The sequence below is a fragment of the Solea senegalensis genome, linkage group LG5, assembly GCF_019176455.1.
Source record: "Solea senegalensis isolate Sse05_10M linkage group LG5, IFAPA_SoseM_1, whole genome shotgun sequence".
Lineage (NCBI taxonomy): Eukaryota > Metazoa > Chordata > Actinopteri > Pleuronectiformes > Soleidae > Solea > Solea senegalensis.
Genome location: NC_058025.1, coordinates 21685622 through 21700657, shown reverse-complemented (window position 1 = coordinate 21700657; position 15036 = coordinate 21685622). Strand labels below are relative to the sequence as shown.

Sequence of the window (15036 nt, the reverse complement as noted above, 5' to 3'; positions counted from 1 at the left end):
ATGTCTCCCCCTAAAGGTACCCCGAGAAACAGGTGTGACAGAGCCCCCATGGCTGCATGAGCATGACACAATCCTAAGCTGATAGGCAGGATAATTATATAAACACTGTGTGCAGCATTTTAATCAGAGCCTATAATAGATCTCTGTCATATTTAATGACATATTAGGAACAAGTGGTTATGATTAGAGTTTGGAAATGAGTTAAATTCACAGGAGATACTGCATCACATCCCCATACAGTAATAAATAAAAACTGCATATTATGTATTTATCACCATTTATTCAGTTGTGCATTATAGTACAAGTTGTATCATTCAACTTGAACAATCACATCATTTTACATAATTCCAGACAAATGTAACAAAAAGTGTCTAAAAAGGTTAAATAGTGTGGCACAAAAAAAGGGTAAAAACTACATGAAATGGCAGAGTTTTTCCTTGACTTTCTCTTCAATGTTTGCAAAGTATTTCATCTGGATGAGAAGCGCTTGGGCATTCTGAAGCTCCCCTGATCAGATAAAAAAAAAAAAAAAGATAGTGCAAAATGAAATTCAATCGATGACTCATTCAGCGACTTAACAGATAAGCTTCAGCATAAACGAATGAGTGGGAGGAACAGAAAATATATTTCATTGCAACAGAATACCTTTACGGAGTGCTGTGTCTATCTGCTCTGTCAGCTCTGCCAGTTTCCCTGCAAGAGAGGAGGAGAACATTTCTAGATCTGCATGAGTTAATGAGACATAGGACGCCAGCGGGTTTTTATTTATTCCTTGAAATTCAAAAGCACACTCGTCTTCAAGAGCAATTGCTTGATGTGAAGCAAAAAAAACCAAAACTGAAAAATCCAGGTGTCATGTTGTCTTAAGATGGGTTAACGTACATATCATCGAGCACTTAAGGTATAGGATAAAATATTTGGATCATCTTTATAAAGATATTTTAGATGTGCATGACATTCATTGGTTTTAAACCTAATGTGCACTATATATCAGAGGTATGCACTTACGTATGTCCTTTCTTTCCAGTATTTAACAGTAGTTAAAAAAAAAAGCCCAGCATTTGTTTCTGCATAAGCCCATTAAAGTATTTCATTGTGTTCTTACCTTACTGATTTTGTACGCACAACATATACAGTACCTGAACATAAACATCAGTTGCTCTTTAGTTGTGTTTCCTCACACAGAAGCTGCTCAGTAAGTGTCGAGCAGTATAAAACACCACGTGCTGTTACCATGGAAACAATAGGTAAAGGTACCAGAACTGGAAAACTTACAGCCGTAAAGTGCAGGTAGGACAACATACCTTGGGTATTATTGATAAACAATACCATGATAACTTTTCAGTGTAATGTAAAGTAAGTGATCTGAAAGAGAACTAGACATCTGCTACTATAGGATGCTTCTATTGTATTGGTTGTTCAACTAAGCAGCTGTGCCCACACATCCGCTCAGTGAAAAGGCTGCTATTCCATCACTGACAAATAGCGCAAATGCAAAATGCAAAGCAACCTAACAAAGGGGGAAATGGTCTAAAAGAAAGTCAGACAATAAATGCAACAATACAAGGGTCAATGTGTGTGGAGCATTTCAGAGATGGAGGGATTGCCTCATGCCGATGTCGTATATGACGCGTGCATCTGCCCACGCTCATCTGGTGGGAAGTGCTGAGGACAGAGAGCATACATCCCAACACTAAAGCTTTCACCCTCCAAATAAAGCATTTTCTATTCTTATTAGCTCAAATAATTCAACCAGACATTGAACAGACATACTTGTTTACCTTTTGTGTCCTGGCCGATCTTGTTGGCTTCTTCTGGAGTCTGTGCCTCATCGAGAGCTTCATTGATCTCCATCAACTCCATAAAAAATGCAGAATGAGCGGATTCAGTACCCTCCTTTATATGCATCCCTTCCAGCTCCAGCTGAAACACAGCACAGTAATTCATCCTAAATGCACGTCACAACTTCTGAGCGCCAGATGGTGAAGATGTTTCTCTTGAACAACAGAACAGACAGAGGGAGCTTCGAGTTATGGAAATAAACGGTTCATTAGAAGCACAGGCAGGGATTTCTCACTTACCATATAAAGACCGCGACTCAAAGGCTTAAGCAGAGTGGTGTATGCCTTGTTCACGAGAGCTGACTGGCTTTCTGAATACTGCTGCTCCGTCTGCAAAAACAGGATTCTGCTCAGTCCATTTCCACCCATTTAAACACAAAAAACTATTTACATTGTCCAGAATTACATGTCAGTGTGACACAGAAAGTGGAAAAAAATCGAAGGCAACTCCATTAAGTCTTGCCATACGAATCCGTCAGTTTTTAAAACATCAAATCATTCATGATACTGTCAATTAGGTGCATGATGTACAGCTACTCCTGCATTCAAGCAGTCTGGGGACCCTTGAAGGGATGCAGGTACAAGTCTGACACGACAGATGTGTAGAAACTAGACTGTAAGTAAAATATCTTGGAAATGGTTGACAGATCTGAGTACATTTTGCAGCTATCAGGTCTGTCAGCTCTTGTGAAAATCAATAGTCTCAAGCTCTGGCCCATGGGCCCATCGTGTGCAGCCATTTCTGTAATAACAACCATTGCAGTAGGTGGCTGCCTTGTAGCCTTGTATAAGTAATGAGTTTTCTATATACGATGTAAGCCTGAGGCTGGAAGACGTCTAATTAAGAAAAAATGGCCAGAGGTGCTGATAAATAAAACAGAGACTGTACAGTATTTGACAGGTTGTGTGAGACGCAACCATCCAGGCTACCTCTCCCACTCTCTAACTCCCTCACTCTCGGTTGAATATGAGTTTAGCTTTCATATCATATCTTGACAGCATTGTGCATTGTGTTTGTCTACCTGGGTGTACAGAATAAATTACATGAAAAGCAACAGATCACTGCTCCACCGAAATTATATGAAACTTGTTTCCATGATTGTTTAAATTTAAAATCTCAGTAAAATAACCTCTGCACGCTGAAATAACCCTGATGACATAACCATGTCTCCACAAAGTTTCTCCATAACCACATAAGACCTTGTACATCTGTTTTTCATTGGACTCTTCACAATTTGAATCTGTGTGGAAAATCTGTGGAATGTCCCTTTCACATATATTGAACATACACTTGATCAAAGCCAATTCAATTAAGTAATACATTTTTGAAAATTAATCAGTGAGTATTTCAGCACCTGTCATTTCAGTGTTTTTTTTTCAAAATATCAAAACAAAATCATAGTTTTGTGCTACTAAAATGTGATTATTTGAATATTTTCTCTGTCATAGTTGTACATTAGCTGTATATATTTGGGTTTCTGTTGGCTATACATAAAACAAGCCATTTAAACAGGTGACCTTGGGCAAATTAAAATGAAAAAAATGTAAATTTTTATGATGATTAACTAATTAATTAATGCACATATGACTCAACAAGTAAAATAGTAATAGTCTCTGCCCTGTTTTCAAGAGTATGGTTGGTCTGTGGTAAAAGTTATGGTCGTTTCTGCCTTCTAATGCTTTTAGGTCATAATATCTTGATGTCTGTAAGCCACACCATTTGAAAATCGATTTTGTTTTTCTTCTTTTAATTTGTGTGGTATTTTCTAATTGGCACTTTTGACTGTGGGTAAATCCGGATGTCAGGTGTAATAAAGGCACTGGTGACTGCACCTGGTGTACCTACAATTTACATTCCAGGGTTAAATGCTTAACCAGGGTGAATGTCTGCAAATTATCTACAACTAGATGTCTTTTATAGGTTACATTGGTTACATTTTACTGAGATGAAATGCTATGTTGGATAAATTTCCCCTCCGTACAATCAGTCAATAAAGTATCCTAGTCATATCTGTGCTCATTTATTTATTCTAACAATGTTTTCATTTTCAGTTGTATATCTTTTGATTCCTTGACATCGTTTTGTGCATTTTTTTCTTGAAATCTTAATATAGGAAAGGGGTCATAATTCCTCAAGGTGCTTTAATAAGAGCCTTTACTCAGGATTATTCCCTAGGCCAAATCACACTAAGAAAACAAACATCACAATTGTGTCCTGGCCCAGTTTCCTGTGCCACTCTATTTGTCCCAAACTGCTGCTTATCAATAGGAGAGCCTGTGCTGATTCACATTCAGCATTCAGATTCCCTTTCCACCCCGTTTCCTACCACAGATTTCTGGCTGAAGTTGTCTGGATGTAGCAACCTCTGGAGCTGCAGATATTTTTTCTGTAGCTGCTGTGTGTCCAGTGTGAATGTGTAGTCACTAAAAGAGGCAACACATGATCACATGAGATGTGTTTTTAACAAAAATGCTTATGAGTGTGATAAGTAGTGAGCCAGAATACTTACCAGGCCATGATTTTGAAGTAAGATGTTCCCTCTTCAGGGGGCTGCACCACTTTACATGACACACAGAAGAATGCAGGTGTTTGGTCAAGAGGTTGTTTACAGCTCCAGCAGCTCACTTTGCTTCGACCTGAACAGTTATTCCATAGCGTACTGGATTGATTAGTGTTGCAGGTCAGTCCTCTCGCCTTCAGCAGTGACCTGACGTTCCTGTTGCAGTGCCATGTGTCCTTTATGGAGAAGCTGGTAGACATACACACTTTAGAAATACACAATCGGTTCGTCCACATCAGTACAGCCCAGGATGAGCATGCAGCCCGAAAGGGCTTCGCTGACAACATTCCTGAGATTAAAATGCTGTATATTTTTGGAAAGTGCAGCCATACAAAACATGAGATCCTCCTCTCATAACATACACATCCCTCTCTCTGAAAGACACCGGATGTGTGTGTGTGCTCAAATCGCCACGCTGCCACCTCTCGGCTGGGCGGGGGAGCTGCAGCAGAGAGAGAGAAACACACACACACCGACAACTAGCATGAGCCGCTAGCAACAGCAAACACAGTTTGTCAGTGTTAGTGTTCGTGTCAAGTAGCGTTGGATTTACATAGCAACACAACAAAACAAAACAACGATGTAAGTTGAACACCGTACTGGATTTTAAAATGTGTTAACCGTGTCCTATGAGCACCGCTTACTATCACGTAAACTTCCAGTGCGTGAAAGAGCCTGATGATCCAACTAAGTTAGCGAATGAGCTAACATGCTATCTTATTTTGCTAACGTAATTTTCTCGGAAGTCTGAATATTGTTTGTGACCAGTCCTGATGATTTACTTGCTTTTACATATTCGTCAATTATCATGTGCCACCTGGTTCAATCTTATGGAGGAAAAATGTATACGTTTGTTTTATTTGCAGTTGCAATTGCTAGTTGTGCTAGCCAGCAAGCTAGCCAGATGACAAAGACATCCCATATACGACCGGTGACTGAGGGATGTCAGTATCGGCATGTTCACTTATATGTAAAATAACACGCCCATCTGACAGCATAGGTTATAACTGTAATGACTGTCAATGTGCCTGTGCGAAGGCACATTGTTTATCATTGAAAATTACAGTTACAATTTTCTTTCTTATCCCTTTGTGCTGTCACTAATTTAAACCAGCATAAATATAGCAGGAGACCACCTGGAAAACACGTCCTTTTCATATGTTTTTCAGATTTTCTATTAAACCTCATGGCGCTGAGTCGGGCACTGGTCCATGAAAGGTTTTGGATACACAGAGAGTGGCTGGTCCACCAGGGACATTATCAAGTACTGGAGCACAGATAACACCTTCCAAATTGGTGAGTATTTTAAGTATTACATTATCTTTCAACCCTTGCTATTTTATTGGAATAACTGTTATGTGAGCAAATTTGAGCTGGGGCCAGTCCAAGTATATACACTGGCCAGAAATCAGACTGGGCGTCTTGACTCCTTTCGTTTACAGTTTCCCAAGAAAGTCCAAGCTGTGATGAATGCCAACTCTTAGATACTTGTTGTGTATGTGGGTGATACTGAGGGTGCAAAAGGTGACGTTGGAGTATTCCAGTGAGACACTGGTTGGAGACAGCAGATTCTGTAAGGTAAACAGGATCTCCTCCTGAAGGTCGAGGGAGGTGCTTCTCAAGGCCCCCACAGACAATACTCTGGGTATTATTAACGGAAATGGCTAAGAATAGAGAGCAGGGGAGCAAGGTGGCTCCTCTGGCCGCTGTGTTGTTTGGGTTGAACAAGCCAAAACGGAACATCATCTGCAGAAGAGTGACTTCTCAAGCTTACATGCTGGGTGTGTCACACTAACATCAGGCTAGGGGTTGAGGGCTTTATCTGGCTCTGATGTACAACGGCAGTGAAGGAGAAGTGGATCCCTTGACTTGTTATGTATGGGGACATTGCATTTCACAGTGTGGCTCTGTAAGTAGAACCAGTTTCCAGATTATTATCTCTCCTTGCATTTTAAATATGTTGTTCATGTGCTTTTATTAGTTTGTATTATTTTCATAATAACAACTTGGGTTAGTCTTACTGCATGTGAGCAAGGTATAGATCTGAGCTTGCAAGTGTTTGTCCTTATTATGAGTGAATGATTATGGATGGAAGTGTTTATTAAAGTATATGAATTTGATGATATTTATATTAAAACCTTTATAAAGTTCTCATGAACAAAATAACAAGGGAATACCTGCTCTGGGCTGGTTTAATTTTTTTATTTCACCTTTGTTTAACCAGGAAAGTCCCATTGAGATTAAGAACCTCTTTTCAAGGGAGTCCTGGCCAGATGGTAATTTGATACATTGATACAAACTGATATGCAGATAAATAATTATTGAATTTGGCATGAATGAGGCCAGTCATTGATTTGCAGTAGTGGTAGGAGGCTATGTTATTGTTGTTTGCATGTAAATTACTATGTTTTTTTTACTGTGGCTTCATTCCCGTTTGTGTTTTTTTCCAATCTAATTAAGGAAATAGTAAACACAAAGAATGCATTATGAAATGTATAGCACTCTTTTTCAGGTGTAAAATGGGTGTTAACGATTGGCATTGGAACAAAAAAAAAATCACAGTTTGTTTCCTTAATTTGGGTGTCCTACCATTTTCATAATTATGGCAACACCCTGCATGCAGGTGCTTCAATGCCCGTTATACTACATTCCTATAATTGTTTACCTAATATTTTAGTGATGCCTGGTTTGCCATTTAGCAACATTGGAAATGTTGTGCCCAATTAAAGCCCCTCTAAACGTAGGATTAATTGTGTGTTTGGCAATGATTAAATCAATAACATAATGGGCGCTACTTGTGAAGTCAGGCCAACAGGTCTTTGTCACAACAGGGAATTTTTTTGTTACAATGAACATCCTTCAAATGAACCATCTCCAATGTGTTGATGTATGACCTTGTTAGTTAACAGCCTTTTTCTTTTTTAGTTGGCAGTGTAATATTGATTTGGCAGTTAAAGTTGGTATAGTGTATTCGTTCAGGTAAAGCTGCTGGATGACATGGCAATATCAATATAACAATCATGAAAAAAAGGTAGATGTTCGTTAGATGTTTGATAGATTAAAAATGATTTTCTGGTTCTAATTATAAGTTGAAGAGTTTTTTTTTATGCACAGAAAAAACAGCAAAACATTTCATACATCTGAGGTAAACTGCCAAAGCAATTATTTGTTATTTCTCAAAGTGCCCAATGCATACACATTATATGGATACTGAACCTTTCTTATAATGATATTCTAGAGAAAATTACATTGTGATTGAGTTATTGCCTGGCCATACATTGCCTTGAAGGAGCAATGTATTTTTTTGGACAACCTATCTATATTATATATCTTATCTCTATTATAAATCTTATTCTCTCTCCCCACACAGATAAACCATGATCCCTATCACTGAGTTGCGGTACTTTGTGGACACACAGCCAGCGTACCGCATCCTGAAACCATGGTGGGATGTGTTCACCGACTATATCTCCATTGTTATGCTGATGATTTCCGTGTTTGGAGGGACACTGCAGGTCACCCAGGACAAGATGATCTGCCTGCCTTGCAAATGGGTGGTCAATGAGACCTGTAAGAAGAACTTCAATTCCACTCTCTCTGCATCACTCTTCTTGGAGCCCAAAGGGATTCAGTACAATCTGGACCGCCACCAATATAACTATGTGGATGCTGTTTGCTATGAGAATAGATTGCACTGGTTTGCCAAGTATTTCCCGTACTTAGTGTTACTTCATACCCTGATTTTCCTAGCATGCAGCAACTTTTGGTTTAAATTTCCACGGACTAGTTCTAAACTAGAGCACTTTGTATCCATCTTGCTGAAATGCTTTGACTCTCCTTGGACAACTAGAGCACTGTCAGAGACTGTGGTTGAGGAGAGTGACCCTAAACCAATGAAGATGAACGGCTCAATGGACCACAAGGAGTCTGTCATCAGTGAGGATGTTGAAGCCAGTGTTCCTATGCTCCAGAGGACAAAGACGCGCCTTGAGCAGGGCATTGTAGATAGGACAGAGACAGGTGTTTTGGACAAAAAAGAGGGCGAACAAGCAAAAGCACTGTTTGAAAAGGTTAAGAAGTTCCGCATACATGTTGAAGAAGGAGACATTGTGTACAGACTGTACATCCGTCAGACGATCATCAAAGTCATCAAGTTCATTTTGATAATCTGCTACACAGGGTATTACGTGCATGATATCAAATTCAGTGTTGACTGTTCAGTTAACATAGAGAGTCTGACGGGTTACAGCGTGTACCGCTGTGCTCATCCATTGGCTACACTTTTTAAAATCTTAGCCTGTTTTTACATTAGCTTAGTGGTGGTGTATGGTTTGATCTGCATGTACACACTTTGCTGGATGCTTCGGCGTTCACTAAAGAGATACTCCTTTGAGTCAATACGTGAAGAGAGCAGCTACAGTGATATTCCTGATGTGAAGAATGACTTTGCATTCATGTTGCACATGATAGATCAGTATGACCCTCTATACTCCAAACGCTTTGCTGTATTTCTCTCAGAGGTTAGCGAAAATAAGCTGAGGCAGCTGAACCTCAACAATGAGTGGACACTGGATAAGCTCAGGCAGAGGATAACTAAGAACTCTCAGGAGAAGCTGGAGTTGCACCTTTTCATGCTAAGTGGAATTCCTGACACTGTGTTTGACCTGATGGAGCTGGAGGTCCTTAAACTGGAGCTCATCCCAGATGTCACCATCCCCCCGATCATTGCCCAGCTGGTCAACCTGCGAGAGATGTGGCTTTATCACACACCAGCTAAAATTGAAGCTCCAGCATTGGCTTTTTTGCGTGAAAACTTGAAGTCTTTGCACATCAAGTTCACTGACATCAAAGAGATTCCCCTATGGATCTACAGTCTGAAGAACCTGAGTGAGCTTCATCTGACAGGGAACCTCAGCTCTGAGAACAACCGCTACATTGTCATTGATGGGCTTCGAGAGCTCAAAAGGCTCAAAGTTCTTCGTCTGAAGAGCAATCTGACTAAGCTACCTCAGGTGGTTACTGATGTTGGCATGCACCTTCAGAGACTCTCTGTCAATAATGAAGGCACCAAGCTGATGGTGCTTAACAGCCTGAAGAAGATGGTGAATCTGTCAGAACTGGAGCTCATTCGCTGTGATCTAGAACGCATACCGCACTCAATCTTCAGTTTGCACAACTTGCAGGAAATTGACCTGAAGGATAACAACCTGAAGACCATTGAAGAGATTATCAGCTTCCAGCACCTTCATCGACTTGTCTGCCTTAAACTCTGGTACAACCAGATTGCCTACATTCCTATCCAGATAGGCACACTCACCAACTTGGAGAAGCTGTACCTGAACAGAAACAAGATTGAGAAGATCCCCAACCATTTGTTTTATTGCCGCAAACTGCGAATCCTGGACCTGAGCCATAACAACTTGACCTATATCCCGACAGACATTGGCTTCCTCCAGAATCTTCAATACCTGGCAGTGACAGCCAACAGGGTGTGTATTTGATCATCATCATTACTTTAATTCCTATGAACAGGTTCTGCATGTCAATAAGCTGAATCTGTATACAAGAATTTTAGGTGCTGGCACCATTACACCTTCCTGATTTCCCGTAGTCTGATCAATTGTATCTGAGTCTTAAATGTTGCCACATCTATAACTCATTGGATGGCAAATAGTAAATGGCGAACATAAAACAAGATTCTTGGGTAGGATATCCACTGTATAAACAGGAAGCCCCAAAATATTGACCCTTGGCCCTAGAAGCATTCCATTCTGAAATATCTGTTGCAATAATCATTGTGATCTTAATGATTATCTTTTGTATAGTTTTTTTTCTCCTATATTATAATTGTGGTATTTTTTTCTGCTGCTGAAAATTTGAATTACTAATTACAATCTCTTCTTTCCTTTACTACACAATCCCCTCACTACTTTAAAATACAGATTGAAAGTCTGCCTAATGAGCTGTTCCAGTGCAAGAAGCTTCGCACTTTGAACTTGGGGAACAACTGCCTGCACTCGCTGCCGTCACGGTTTGGAGAGCTGACCGGGTTGACACAGCTAGAGCTGAGAGGGAACCGTCTGGAAGGTCTGCCGGTGGAGCTGGGTGAGTGTCGACAGCTGAAGAGAACTGGTCTTGTGGTGGAAGAGGATCTCTTTAACACGCTACCCACGGAAGTTAAGGAACAGTTATGGAAAGTTGACAAAGAACAAGTTTAAACATGTCTTTCACTGTGAGTGACAGTTGATAACTCACAGGCTGGGCCCTGGGCCCTGATACAGGAGGAATGACCAGACTGTCCCACAGGACTTGCTTATGGAGAAAAATTGCTGCCACTAAGGTTGGATATTGCAAATCAGAAACCAATACGTAAATATTATTTTTGATAGCTTCTGTTTGTTCTGTTAGTTTCCAGTTTAAAAACACTCCTAAAAATGGTTGTAGCAGCAATAATCTAGCAGTGCCATTTTGTTCTGCAGCATGCATTTACATTTATGCTTCTCTTTTAATGGTGGTGATAAATTTAAAGAGTAACTAAACCCCTAAACCACTTTTTTCAGGTTAAAACTAGAGTATAAGGTTATCTAGTACAATTATTGACTGATCCGGGTCCAACTCTTGGTAGTTTTGTGTAAAGTATTTGAATTACGTATTTGTGGAGCGCGTCCGTTCTGCCCAGCAACAGTGAATACTATTTTCTGATTGGCTGATAGATCGCTAATTCAAGACAGCTGAATAAACTGCGTACAGCAATTTGCCTTCGTTTAATCGATTCATAGATTTTTCATTTATTTGCGGTGACTTTTATCACTTATCAGCGTGAGAAATGTCATGTCGCCCCCTGCGATGCTCACTCACCTCTCAACTCCCTGCCCACTTTTTGTAGAGTTTTAACATGAGGCATTGGGCGGAGTCAGCTTCAGAACAGGGGTTTAGTTCCTCTTTAAGTATCGCAGACGTTGGGTCGTGCTGGTTAAAAACAGAAATGAATCTTGAAAAATGTTTCCAATTTTAAGTTGCCACAAAACTTCAGCTTCTATCAAAGTCGAAATTATACAAAGGTAAAAGTCATAAAAACACAAAAGACAAGGCAGACACTAAATTGATTGGAAATTTCTCTGTCATAATAAAACCATATTGACAGATTTGATATATTTGGAAATTGAGGAGAATAGTGGAGCATTCATGGCTTTTAATGCTTCTGAACTGACTGGACACCAATTTTAGCTCTGGTGTTTTGTGTGTGTCTGTCTCTTGTTAAATCGTTAGAATATGACCACAAATCGCAAATCCAGGCTAAGTACAAGTATCTCTGGACAGGTTAGATTCTGAGGCGCTTGTGTCTGCAAGGTTTTGTAGAAGAAAAAGGTCGTTCTTGATGCTGTGTTTAACAGTGCAGGTGTTGTGGAGCAGCATGTTTATTTCTAAATGTTAGCATCAAGAAGCACAACCTTCACTGTCAGTTTACCAATCAGTGGGAACTGATCAATATTTGTCTCATGACTACACTGCATTTACAGCTTTGTCTGCAATGAATTGCACAGAAAATGGAAACTAATTTAGGGAGAATACTGAGAAGTTTTGAGTGAAATGAGTCACGTCTGTGTAAGAGTTCATTGTATGGTTATATAGGATAACACATGATGGATGCTTTACTGCAGCAATTACTGTAGTGGATAAGAGTATCCACTGTTCTACATGTCTGCCATGAAAGTTACTGTTTGAAAGTCATGAGAGTTAGAAACCAGACATGTCAAATCTGATTTCTAAACATCTGGCCATGTGTTCTTCTCTGTTTATTGTTACATTGTAATATTATGTTTCTATCTTAATGGGGAAATAATTCAGATATTTTAATGTTTAATTGCATCCCTCAAATATTCACTGGTTGAGTTTATATCCATCTTTAATGTTAATGGTTTCAGTTAATTCATTTTTGTGTGGTGGATGGCCTCTTTTTTTTTATTTAAAAGAACAAACAAACAAATTCAGAAACTTCAAGGGGAAATTTTAAACTTACAAACTCTTCTCAATATACACATTCCAGTAAAAAAAAAAAAGAAAAATATGACATTTTGACGATGGTAAAAAAAAAAATTGGAGGCTTTTGTATCATGTCTGATGCCTTAACTTAAATTTACTCTTTACTTTTGTGTCGCATACTGTTTGTGTTATATTTTATATTTGCTGTAGCTGTATATTTGTGGATTTTGACACAACTGCAACAAAAGCTCTCACTGTGAGTGTGGCGCCCATGTTTTTCACTTGCCTTTTTAGGTTGCAGTAGAAAAATACTGCACCACTGACTTCACACTCGGTTTTTGTTAATCAAAAGCTGAAATTCATCCCAACACCTCAAGATTGCAAAGAGCCTGATAACAGCTCATTTTAAGAGGAATGCACCCAAATACTGTAGTTGTTAGGTTTCATTTTCACATTTTCATCTGGGAATGAGTGGATTTCTCTTTCTTCTCTTGACTTATTTATGCCACAGGTAAATCATTTGTTTCAAAGCCATGATAACAAAGTAACCCTTTATAATTTTTACTTGCTCAGTTCAATTTACAAGATGGATAAAATATGATTTGTCACCTTAACATAATGTTTGTGTTTCTGTTGGATTGTTTCCTGCTGCACAAAAAGTGTAATAAGAAATTATGTATTTGCGTTGTTTTCTAGTGCTGACAAATATTTACATACTTGTAACATAAATTCTTGATTAATATATTAGTTTTGTCCATAAATGCAGGAAATTGTGTAAAACGTCAAAATGCTGATGTTTCAAAAATGTAAATTTGTTTTCTCTACAAACCAAAGATATTTAGTTTGCTGTCATAGAAGAGCAAAGAAACTAGATCGTATTCACACAAGATTTCATTTTAATAAAGTTTTTATTGCATTTTTATATATATATTATTAACTCACTCAAACCAGTTAAATTGATTTTAAAAATCATAATTGTCAATCACTTCAAAATAATTGGTGTAGCCTTAGTATTGTCCACAGCTGTCTGTGTGACTGCAAGGAGCATAGATGTTATTAAGCTTTACACATTTCCTCTCAGTTTTTAATTAGTGTTGTATTCTGTCACAGATTTGTCTTAATTTTGCATAATTGTAGATATTACCGTTTTTATTTATTGACGTTTTGTTCATGCATTAATGTGTTTCAGTGCTTTCGGGTCAGGTTCTGTAATTGTCCTTGTTATTTTTTCCACTTTAAACGACATCATTTCTAAGGAAAAGTTCAAAACTGTTTTGCCTTTTGCCCGTGTTTTTCACAGGAAGCAGCATGATGTTTAAGAAAAAAATGTTGAATTGAAGATAAATGCACACCTCTAACACAGCACAGCACAACACGCAAACAGGGGCTCTTGTGTTTACTCTGAGAATCGCAAAAATATCAGTTCACATTTTCATAAACCTAAATAAGAAAGCATGGACAGTAGCAATATATAGTACAATAACTGGGTTAAAAAAACATGCAACTATCCTTTATTGTGCAATATTGCCTTTTTTTAATCTATGTAAAAATTGGTAGTGATGTAGTTTTCTCATGTGCTTGGGTTTTTTTTTTTTTTGACACATTCATTTTATTCATACAAAAGTAAGAAAGTTGATTAGATGGAGAATGCATTTGCACTATAGCACCTCTGCCACAAGTCACATTACAGAAAATGCAAATAATAGTATACAGCTTTGTGTATACAACGCATGGTTTGTGTGTGTTCTGGTGTGGGAGGGTTGGAGTGAGTGACTGCCAGCCATGAGATTTAAATGGTGTTTGTTGAATACTATTTAAGTATTTTAGAACTAAAATAAATGAATAAAATGACCTTTAAACAACACAACAGGAGTATTTTAAATGACATCCAGAATGCCTCAGCAATACACCACACATTCAGACAATCAGTATATCATAATAAAACACGACATCACAATTTCTTTTTAGTGAGCAATACAAATAACTCAGTACACTACAAATACGTTGTGTAGGTTGTTAGTGAAGTGAAATAAGTAAAAATATTAGTCTCATAGTTGCTGTTTACAGTTTTGTTCTGTATTTTCCCTTTATTTTTTCTATTTGACAGCTAATAGATATGATAGTATAGCTAAATTTCTCAGGAATCCAGCTAGTACTCACTAATGTTTTTGAGTTAATTGCCTATTTTTATTACATTGTTGTTTTTTTTATTTATTTGATCAGTTGTGATAACATTTTATATGCATTTCTATAAATGTTTTTTTTTTTTTTAGTTTGGTGTATTTAATATTGACTGTTGGATTCAAACTACATGTGTTAATGTTTTCAAAGAAACCTCTTGGTTTTTTGTTTGTTTGTTTGTTTTTGGGTTTTTTTTTCTCTCTCAAGGACCAGATGTTATTGTTAATTTGTCATCGCAATACAGAGAAAGTGAGTGAGATGTGAGTGCTATGCGTGTGTTTGCATGATGGGACATTTTGGGTACAAAATAAATTTGAAAATACCCCAACCACCCCCAGGCATTAACAGTGACATGAATGATGTGTTATGCTTGAACATGTGTCTCTCTTGTATACTGTCCTCTAAGGGTAAAATAAAAATAAACTTGATTTAATCAAACTGGTTTCTTTTGAACTTCTTTTTGGAAGTTA

General features: G+C 38.2%; 2 protein-coding genes across 3 annotated transcripts; one reads left to right on the top strand and one right to left on the bottom strand.

Annotated features, from left to right (window-relative positions):
- Positions 1–263: 263 nt before the first annotated feature.
- hscb (HscB mitochondrial iron-sulfur cluster cochaperone) lies at positions 264–4784 on the bottom strand. 2 transcript variants are annotated; one of them, XM_044025310.1, is made up of 6 exons: positions 4352–4784; positions 4169–4265; positions 2082–2171; positions 1782–1923; positions 646–693; positions 264–507 (listed from the first exon to the last, which is right to left on the bottom strand). In XM_044025310.1, the coding sequence occupies exons 1-6, from the start codon at positions 4687–4689 to the stop codon at positions 413–415; spliced, it is 810 nt and encodes a 269-aa protein (XP_043881245.1). In that variant the 5' UTR covers positions 4690–4784; the 3' UTR covers positions 264–412. The 2 variants fall into 2 exon arrangements, with proteins under 2 accessions (XP_043881245.1, XP_043881246.1); XM_044025311.1 differs by lacking the exons at positions 264–507; positions 646–693 and adding an exon at positions 700–1665.
- Positions 4785–4852: 68 nt separating this feature from the next.
- On the top strand, positions 4853–15007 carry lrrc8ab (leucine rich repeat containing 8 VRAC subunit Ab). The gene is made up of 4 exons (XM_044026777.1): positions 4853–4984; positions 5572–5698; positions 7773–9891; positions 10345–15007. Exons 3-4 carry the CDS (start codon positions 7780–7782, stop codon positions 10618–10620), a joined length of 2388 nt encoding a protein of 795 aa, XP_043882712.1. The 5' UTR covers positions 4853–4984; positions 5572–5698; positions 7773–7779; the 3' UTR covers positions 10621–15007.
- The last annotated feature ends 29 nt before the right edge of the window (positions 15008–15036 follow it).

Bases quoted from the DNA above. Each gene is read 5' to 3' on its own strand.
- hscb (XM_044025310.1), bottom strand. From the start codon at position 4,689: ATGTTGTCAGCGAAGCCCTTTCGGGCTGCATGCTCATCCTGGGCTGTA. The intron at 4,266-4,351 runs GTAAGTATTCTG...TGCCTCTTTTAG, and splicing joins TACTTCAAAATCATGGCCTG to TGACTACACATTCACACTGG. The intron at 1,924-2,081 runs GTAAGTGAGAAA...GCTGTGTTTCAG, and splicing joins TGAGTCGCGGTCTTTATATG to CTGGAGCTGGAAGGGATGCA.
- lrrc8ab (XM_044026777.1), top strand. From the start codon at position 7,780: ATGATCCCTATCACTGAGTTGCGGTACTTTGTGGACACACAGCCAGCG. The intron at 9,892-10,344 runs GTGTGTATTTGA...TTTAAAATACAG, and splicing joins TGGCAGTGACAGCCAACAGG to ATTGAAAGTCTGCCTAATGA.